At 39.1% G+C, this 9,006-nt stretch overlaps 1 protein-coding gene across 1 annotated transcript; it reads left to right on the forward strand.

Moving 5' to 3' along the window:
• The first annotated feature begins 589 nt into the window (after nt 1–589).
• Nucleotides 590–8,368, forward strand: LOC141910044 (uncharacterized). The gene is made up of 4 exons (XM_074800744.1): nt 590–1,712; nt 3,098–3,282; nt 3,701–3,821; nt 5,300–8,368. The coding sequence occupies exons 1-4, from the start codon at nt 590–592 to the stop codon at nt 5,524–5,526; spliced, it is 1,656 nt and encodes a 551-aa protein (XP_074656845.1). The 3' UTR covers nt 5,527–8,368.
• Nucleotides 8,369–9,006: the final 638 nt, after the last annotated feature.

Consider the following 9,006-nt stretch of genomic DNA (forward strand, 5'->3'; position numbering starts at 1 on the left):
AAATTGGATCCCGATGGAGGCCCGGCTCCCGGCTTCTAAAATTGATAGTTAGGTTTGTATCAACATCTGGGCCAATTTTCGTGAATTCGTCCACCCGGTAACAATTCAAAAACAAACGCTAAGCCATCCTACTAGCGGTACCACTGAGAGGATCGACCCGCGATACTTTGGAGAGTTACCGGCGATCCCCGAACCTGGACGGAGCGCTCCTGATGTCGAACGTTTGTGAAGCTGTCGTTTGGTGGCGCCCTCTCTTGTGAAGCGCCATCTTGAGTCTGTGTCGAATTAAAACCGGCTCGTCAAACCCGATCGTACACACTCTCAACGGCAGCCGCTCTACGATCCAGTACTCGCCCTTGTGCAGCGGTGACACTGACGGTATTTTATCGCCAATTTTAGGAATCAGTTAATCGCAGTGAATACAACTGAGTGAACTATTTGTTAGCAGTTTAATCGTGAATCCGAAGAAGATCATTTTATAACGGAGGAGATTTCACCTCGGTCGTCGGTGAGGAGAGGAGATCACATCAATCAGTCATCAGTTATTTGTTGGTTTGTTTTAAACTTGTGTTGGGGTTAAACTCGTAACATGGAATCGAAAATCGATTCATTGACGCTCATTAAACGGGTAGATACAGACTTCATACCCAGCCTGGTGACGTCAATACCCGGTGAACACGAGGGTGAACAGTCACGTGTTATATGTGCGGACTGGGGCTCCACTGATTATATATATAGTGTGAATGGTGATAATATACAGAGATACATAAAGATTGATGGTTTGATACAAGGACTCGATACTGATAGTAACGGGTTTCTGTTTGTGGTCGTGGAGAAAAACAGTGAATACATCCTGAGAAAATATAAAAATAAGAGAAAACTCCTCGAAGAAAATATCACTGATCTCCTGCCTGGAGACTGTGGATCCTTAGTAATCCGTGATCACAATATCTTTACACAGACAGGAGATAGAGACATTCATGTTTTACCTTTACGAGAAAACCCTGTAAACAGATTGATTGATAGAATCCGAGTGAAGGAGCATCAGCTCCCGGATGGAGTTTACAAATATATCAACAGTTTCGATGTCGACACGCGGGGACGTATATTTATCTACTGTATGCGTGAACACAGCTTATTGTATCTAACACAAGAAGCAAAACGGATGCGTTTTATTACTATGCACGATTGCGGACTGACATTTGATCCACTTGCAGGATTCCCGTGTGTTATTAATGATAATCAAGTATTGCTATCGGTAAACTCTAATACTGGTTACAGAGTTGCTGTTATTAGTATCAGATATAATGATGAGGGGTTTATAGATCACCCGCGTATAATACTGAACTCTACAGACAGTGTGACATTTAACATACATCACGTGTGTAACAGTAACGCTGTAGCTATCCGTCACTGGGATAACAGCAATAATCAGTCCTCACTGAGATTCTACAATATAGACACTGTGGAACCAGCTCCAGATGTCAGAGGGAATGTGTGTGAATCGGGTGGAATAGATCAATACAATATGAATCATGAACACAGAGGCCTCGCTCTTATTATATCAAATAAGGTATTTGACACCAGCAAAAATCGGATTGGCACCGAGTTTGATGTGGAGTCTTTACGCGAGGTGTTAAGTGATTTAGGCTTCGAAGTTGTCGTCCGTAAGAATTTGACTGCGAAGGAAATGAAATCGAAAATGCGTGAAGGCAAGTATAAGAAAGAGTTTTATTATTTCAACTTTCAGCGAGTCCACAATTAGGCTAGATCAGTAGCTAGTAGGTCAGACGCGTAGAGTCGGACCCCGGTCAAAAATGGTTCCTAGAATGAACGAGAGGTTTCCAATTGGACCCATCAGTTTGTCAACATGAATTGGGGTTTGGCTAATACACAGCACTGCGGTGTATTAGTCCACCTGTATCCACCCTGACTATTACTCCTCAATCCACCTGTATCCACCCTGACTATTACTCCTCAAGCTACCCGTATCCACCCTGACTATTACTCCTCAAGCTACCCGTATCCACCCTGACTATTACTCCTCAATCCACCTGTATCCACCCTGACTATTACTCCTCAATCCACCTGTATCCACCCTGACTATTACTCCTCAATCCACCTGTATCCACCCTGACTATTACTCCTCAATCCACCTGTATCCACCCTGACTATTACTCCTCAATCCACCCGTATCCACCCTGACTATTACTCCTCAAGCTACCCGTATCCACCCTGACTATTACTCCTCAATCCACCCGCATCCACCCTGACTATTACTCCTCAATCCACCTGTATCCACCCTGACTATTACTCCTCAATCCACCCGTATCCACCCTGACTTACTCCTCAATCCACCTGTATCCACCCTGACTATTACTCCTCAATCCACCGGTATCCACCCTGACTATTACTCCTCAATCCACCGGTTTCCACCCTGACTATTACTCCTCAATCCACCTGTATCCACCCTGTCTATTACTCCTCAATCCACCTGTATCCACCCTGACTATTACTCCTCAAGCCGCCCGTATCCACCCTGACTATTACTCCTCAAGCCACCTGTATCCACCCTGACTATTACTCCTCAATCCACCTGTATCCACCCTGACTTTTGCTCCTCAAGCTACCCATATCCACCCTGACTATTACTCCTCAATCCACCGGTATCCACCCTGACTATTACTCCTCAATCCACCTGTATCCACCCTGTCTATTACTCCTCAATCCACCTGTATCCACCCTGACTATTACTCCTCAATCCACCTGTATCCACCCTATTACTCCTCAATCCACCGGTATCCACCCTGACTATTACTCCTCAATCCACCTGTATCCACCCTGTCTATTACTCCTCAATCCACCTGTATCCACCCTGACTATTACTCCTCAATCCACCTGTATCCACCCTATTACTCCTCGATCCACCTGTATCCACCCTGACAATTACTTGACGAGAAATAGACAGTGTGGATAAAGTGGACCGTGGTATTCTTGGATCGCTCGTTCAAAGGATATACCGTATCGTGACCTGTTCACATTATAATTCTAATGCCAAATTTCAATTAACTGATTTAAACACTGTACAATTTTTCAGCTGCCGCAGATCCTATACATCGTGAATCAGATGCCTTTGTTTGTGCGATACTTAGTCACGGAGAAAAGGGTGACAAGGTTATGGGAAAAGATTGTAACACTGTTCGTGTTGAGGAACTTATCGAACCATTCAAAGGCAATGCGTGTGAAGCTTTAGCCGGAAAACCAAAACTATTCTTTATTCAGGTAAACAATATTCAGGAAGTTACGATGGCTCGCTACGATTCCTTGTGTCCTCGATAACTCCAAAAATGAATTTCAGCTAACAATCCCAAAAATCCTTGAAAATTCCTTGAATGTTAAGAAGTTGGCAATTAGAAAACTTTTAGCCCACTAAAAATTTAGTCACTTGACCAGGACACCTCGCTGCAACTTGCAATTTACGTGACACAATAGTCTCATTGATACCACTGCCACCTAACATAATGCTATCTCTATCTAAGGTTGTTTCGTGGAAAGGTCAATAAATACGAACTAATTGTGTCTAACAGGTTGTGTGGGGAATATCATATCTTACTAAGTCTCCACTGTCCCCTTGCGTATGTGATACCTAAACTATTCAAGAGCACCATACTTTGATTTTTGGTAATATTTTGATTGACAGGCTTGTCGGGGTGATGGAACAGATGGAGGTGTAGTCGCTGATTCTATGACAATAGATGCTAATGAAGGTTTGAGAATTCCGAATGAAGCTGATGTCCTGATCGCCTACGCAACGATTCCAGGTAAGAATTATGCACCTGCTTCAGATTGGTGAAAAACCTACTAAATCCGCGTGTTTTTAAATTCTTAGGCGAGGATTTTAAACTATATTGCGTTCACTTTTGATCCATCCGATTGTTTGAGCATGCGGAATCCAGTTATATTCGTTTATTTAGAAGACACTTCAATGCATTGTCTTGATATTCCTAGACACATCTTCAGCCCCAAAACTGGCCCGATCAGAATCAAGATGGCCGTTTGACAGCCATTGTTGTTCGCTAAAATCAGCGCTTTTTACACTTTTGATATTTTGAAGATGCTTCAATCAATTATTCTAACTATGTTTTTTAGTGTTGCATGCGTGCTTAGTGGCATTCCGTATTTTAGTCTAAAATCGTTATTTGGTGAACAAATGCCTAATCCTTTTTTTTCCGGGTGTGACGGAACGAGGATACCTGAAGGGACGTACTGATTCTTGATCGCCTTTAGTATATTTCCGCCGGTGTTGTCTGACATTTAATAATTTTAGGTTTAGAATATAATGATGTACGGTACATACAAATAATCTGCATATTCAGATGGACCTTTTTATCCAATCAGAATTCAACATTTCATTTGGAAGCTAATAGAATTTGATGAATTCTTTGTAAAATGAAGCAGAAAATATATATAACAATCATAATCAACATTATAACCATAACAATCTACGGAATTACAATAGGGTTTTCTGCCGTCAGCTGGTTTACGTGTGTAACTTAGAAAAATACTGGAAAGATTTCTGGAAATATTACAGCTAGGTGCTGGCAACACTGCTCCCTCCATGTATTATAGAAATGGTTTGAGTGTAAAATCCCTATCCTTTTCCTAGTGTTTGAGGCTAGCGCAGGAATTTTGGAAGTTGGCAGCTGAGCTCATTTCAATTTCATTACAACTCCACTGCGACAAGCTAGTTCAGTAGACTTCGCTAAGTCGAATGTTTTGGGAATGCCTGCTTTGAGTGATACCTGAGTCGGGTGTTATGTATTTCTTGTAAAAGTATCACAAAAAATATTATAAAAAAATGAAAACATTCGAGTTAAACGGTGTAACGATTTCATGCCCGGCAATCAACAATTGGACGATTATCATGGATTGTATCAGAGCTCTTTATTCAACATGACTGTACGCAATGGCTGCAATACCGGAAGAGGCTGCAGTACTCGAGAACCACGAGTTTTTGATAACCACGGGGACCGTATCCTAATACATAATAGAACATGTTACTCATAATATTTCAAACGGTTACAGAGTTGATCAGATTCGATTTTGATTGAGTCTACTGTACATAGTCAATATTTTTATCAAAACTCTTTGGGGTCTACTTTTGCTTTTTCCACATTGTCAGATGCAAAGACTAAAAACCATTAACATCATTTTCATTAGGAAGATCTATAAATAGGTTTATATATACCCTCACGGCCCCTACTTCTTTGTTAAGCACAATTTTTCGTTTTTTCCACAGGTTACGTTGCATGGAGGAATGAAGAGGAAGGATCATGGTATATACAAACCCTGTGTGAAGTTTTGAAGGAACGTTCTCGTTCGTTGGACCTGGTAAAAATGTTGACACTAGTCGGGGATAAAGTCGCGGCAAAAGTCAACAAAAAGGAAAATAACGAATACAAACAAATGCCGTGTGTCGTAACCACATTAAGGAAAGATTTGTATTTTACTCGTAAATCTGAATGATGAAATGATGAACCACCTTAGGATCCAAAATTTCAACATCAACGTTAATAAAAATGAAGAGACCATAAAACGCTACATGTCTGATATAAAGGGTTCTAATAGATCAGGAAATTCCAGAGGGCGTTGAACAGAGTCCCTACGACTCCTTTATTCCTTGAATACTTCTAAACAATTACATTTTTGAATATCCTTGAATTTGAGCAAAATGTCTAGAAAACTCCAAAATACGGCTTCGGCCTTTGACACACACCATCTTTCGTCAGCTCATTGTAGTTAGTATGAATGATACAAAGTGTGTGCTGAGATTCTGTTGTACCTCTTGAACAAAAGAATTGTGTTCGAGATTTGAAATTCTATCCTTGTCAATTGCAATATCATTGCTGATGATAAATTCTGATTCATTACTGTAGCTGTGCATGAAGGAGTGATGAATATTGAAATGATCAGATTTTCAAGTATTTTCCCCAGGCGATCATGGTATCCCTGGAACCCTAGTTCAATCAGTCAATTGTCTTCTGATCGGCAGCCAGTTTCTCTATTTGTAGAGGCTTCCCTCAAAAAACCCTTAAATTCAAAAATCCATTTTTGAGGATACAAAATCTGAGTTTTGTAGCCCTTGGCCCCTCAAAATCCCCTCAAATTCTGAAAATTGTGTCTCAGAGAATTTTGTATCTCCTATTTTTAAAGGACCTTTCTGCATATATTATCTCAATGTACATCATGAATTGTAGTGAGACAGAATGATTAAATTGTGTTGTTTGATGATAATCACAGCAGTTGCTTTAATAACTGTGTACAAACTGGATTGGCATTTTATGCTGCATTGTCATAGTACATGTAGCTAGATTAGTTTAAAAAATTGTGTCATTAGTGCACTATTAGGCCTTGTTATCCTTCGCCTGTCCAGACTAACTTTTCCAATCATTTTGGAGGGCTCATTTGATTGCAAAGAATCAATTAGACCTATTTATCCAGGAGTTTAGAAACAGTTACTCGAAGTTCGTAGTTGAGCTGAGTGTCAGACTTATTGTAACAAAATGCCGAAATCAAATGTTCAGTTTGTGACAGAAAGTTTTCTGGTACCTTATCATCGAAAGAAGGCTCTTCAGTCGTGATCAGCCTCCTACCCTAGACGAGTTATTTCACTAAAAAATCAAAGTCAACAATTTAAATTAGTATCGCATATAGTCAAATTTAATGAGGTTATTCATAAGCGCCTAAATGTATTTTGCTTCTGTTTAATGTATCAATTAGGTTTTCGTCCTGAAAAATTACTCTCAAATTTGGCGATCTTACCCTCAAAAGCCTCCCAAAAATACCTCTCAAATTTCGTATTTGATGGTCCTCTAGGAACCCTGTTTAATTTGTAGTCTTTAAATTTGATAATTGTTCCACTGTCTTAGGATTACAATTAGGAATCGCCAAATTTCTAGTTTTGTTTTCATCACCGGAGGGAGTTGAGAATTGAATTTTCTACAACTAACCTACCAGTGAATTATATTGGACATATATATTTTTATTTATCACCGCAATTAATTGCAAACCTTACAGCTCCTATGATCAATGTGAGTTTTCAAAGTCGTTAGTTTCATTACTGTTCACCGGGAGGCATCGAATATGCCAGATTGACAGGGCGGATCTGGGTTGCGGTTCCGAGGGTTCTGGGATACCCTTCATCTGTGCCCCTTGGAGATGCCCCTAAAGTCAAGGATTTGACGTAAATATGCCCTCGTTAGGCATAGTGCCCCTGAAAACCACAAGTTTGATGTTAAGCGCCCCTGTTTTGCCATGATTTGACATAGAAAGTGCCATCCCCCATAATAGTGAGCGCCCTCATATAATTCAGAACCCCCTCGAGATTGGGCCCTGGATCCGCCCCTGATTGTTGACTATTTCGCAACATTTCCCTCATGGGCAATGTGTCCCTGGACACCTACTTCATAAGTAAAATGTGTTTGTAAATATACAGAAATCGCTACTATTTTAAATTGTATTGATACCAATGATGTTCAATGTGAGTTATTCGTGTCAAATCTAAATAAATGAAAAATTTCTATGATTAAAAATTTTCTGATAAAATTTATGCAATGAAACAAAAAGCGAGTAATATTTAGGCTAAGAAAAATTGATACCTTGTTTCTCATTTTCTGCTGAGCTTAAAAAGTTGACCCGGCCCTTCCACCTATGTACCCTGTAAATTTCATTTAAATTGTAATCCTGATCAAGTTAACAATAAAAACAGACTCGACAATATTGAAATCATCTGAAAAAAAAAATATTGCAGTTTTCAAAAGCGACCCGGCCGATTAGGAGAAACGAGGTATTGTTTTGCCTAAGCATATATTATATTTTTATTTCTAGTTATTAATATAAGTATTATACTGAAGAGTTATATCTGTACATAAAATATCAAAATACGGTGCTTTCATGATTTACGGTGCTATACTCACGATTTATTCCGATCAGATAGTGGGTTCTTATCTTATTGACATTATTAAATGTGTAGAATTTAGACGCCGCCCACGAGCAGCAAGACGCGCCCAGGAAAGAGAGCTGGGGAGGATTTGAACCCATTTATCTGACGAAGCTACTATCGACTAGTGCTGCCGCCCTTGTCACTTTTCCAAAAAGGACTGATGAGAAACAATGGTATTTCTTTGCGTGGCTTAAAGCTATGATGAAATTGTATGTACATCCGTAGTGTTTATAACCTATTAAGAGTTTAAAGACATGTTTCTATTTTCGATATTATGATAATCTCGATTTTAATATCTTTATTCGTATCGATAAAACAGATTAAAAGATATACATAGAATAAAAGCAAAACACATTTTTGAGTAATATATGATCATATATATATATATATATATATATATATATATATATATATATATATATATATATATATATATATATATATATATATATATATATGATTAAACTGTCATATTTAAAACTATATTTGTTTGTTCACTCATTCAATGGAAGTATAGTTCAAACCCTGTGGACTGGCGGCCCTAATACAATTAACACTGATGACTGGTGGCTGGAATACAATCTATAACACTGTGGACTGGTGGCCCAAATACAATCTATAACCCTGTGGACTGGTGGCCCAAATACAATCTATAACCCTGTGGACTGGCGGCCTTAATACAATTAACTCTGAGAACTGGTGGCTGGAATACAATGACCGGAATACAATCTATAAAACTGAGGACTGGTGACCGGAATACAATCTATAAAACTGAGGACTGATATTAATCTTCGTCTTACTATTTGCTGAGCGCAATTTTTCCATGATACAAAATTAGAAATGAAAACCTTTCTCTAACAGATCACGTTTTAATACCTTTCGTAGAACTGTCTAGTTTCATTTGTACTCTAATGGTAAAATGCATCATCTAATATTTGTTTTTAGGACTAGGCAGATTCTCTTCTCATTGGTGCAAATACAACCCGAATTCATCGTCTGCAGTT

Source organism: Tubulanus polymorphus, chromosome 8 (assembly GCF_964204645.1).
Source record: "Tubulanus polymorphus chromosome 8, tnTubPoly1.2, whole genome shotgun sequence".
In the NCBI taxonomy this organism is placed as follows: Eukaryota; Metazoa; Nemertea; class Palaeonemertea; order Tubulaniformes; family Tubulanidae; genus Tubulanus; species Tubulanus polymorphus.

Excerpts from the sequence above, each read along its gene's own strand:
- LOC141910044 (XM_074800744.1), top strand. The coding sequence starts at position 590 with ATGGAATCGAAAATCGATTCATTGACGCTCATTAAACGGGTAGATACA. Across the intron at positions 1,713-3,097 it reads GAAATCGAAAATGCGTGAAG|CTGCCGCAGATCCTATACAT; the intron begins GCAAGTATAAGA and ends ACAATTTTTCAG. Across the intron at positions 3,283-3,700 it reads CAAAACTATTCTTTATTCAG|GCTTGTCGGGGTGATGGAAC; the intron begins GTAAACAATATT and ends TTTGATTGACAG.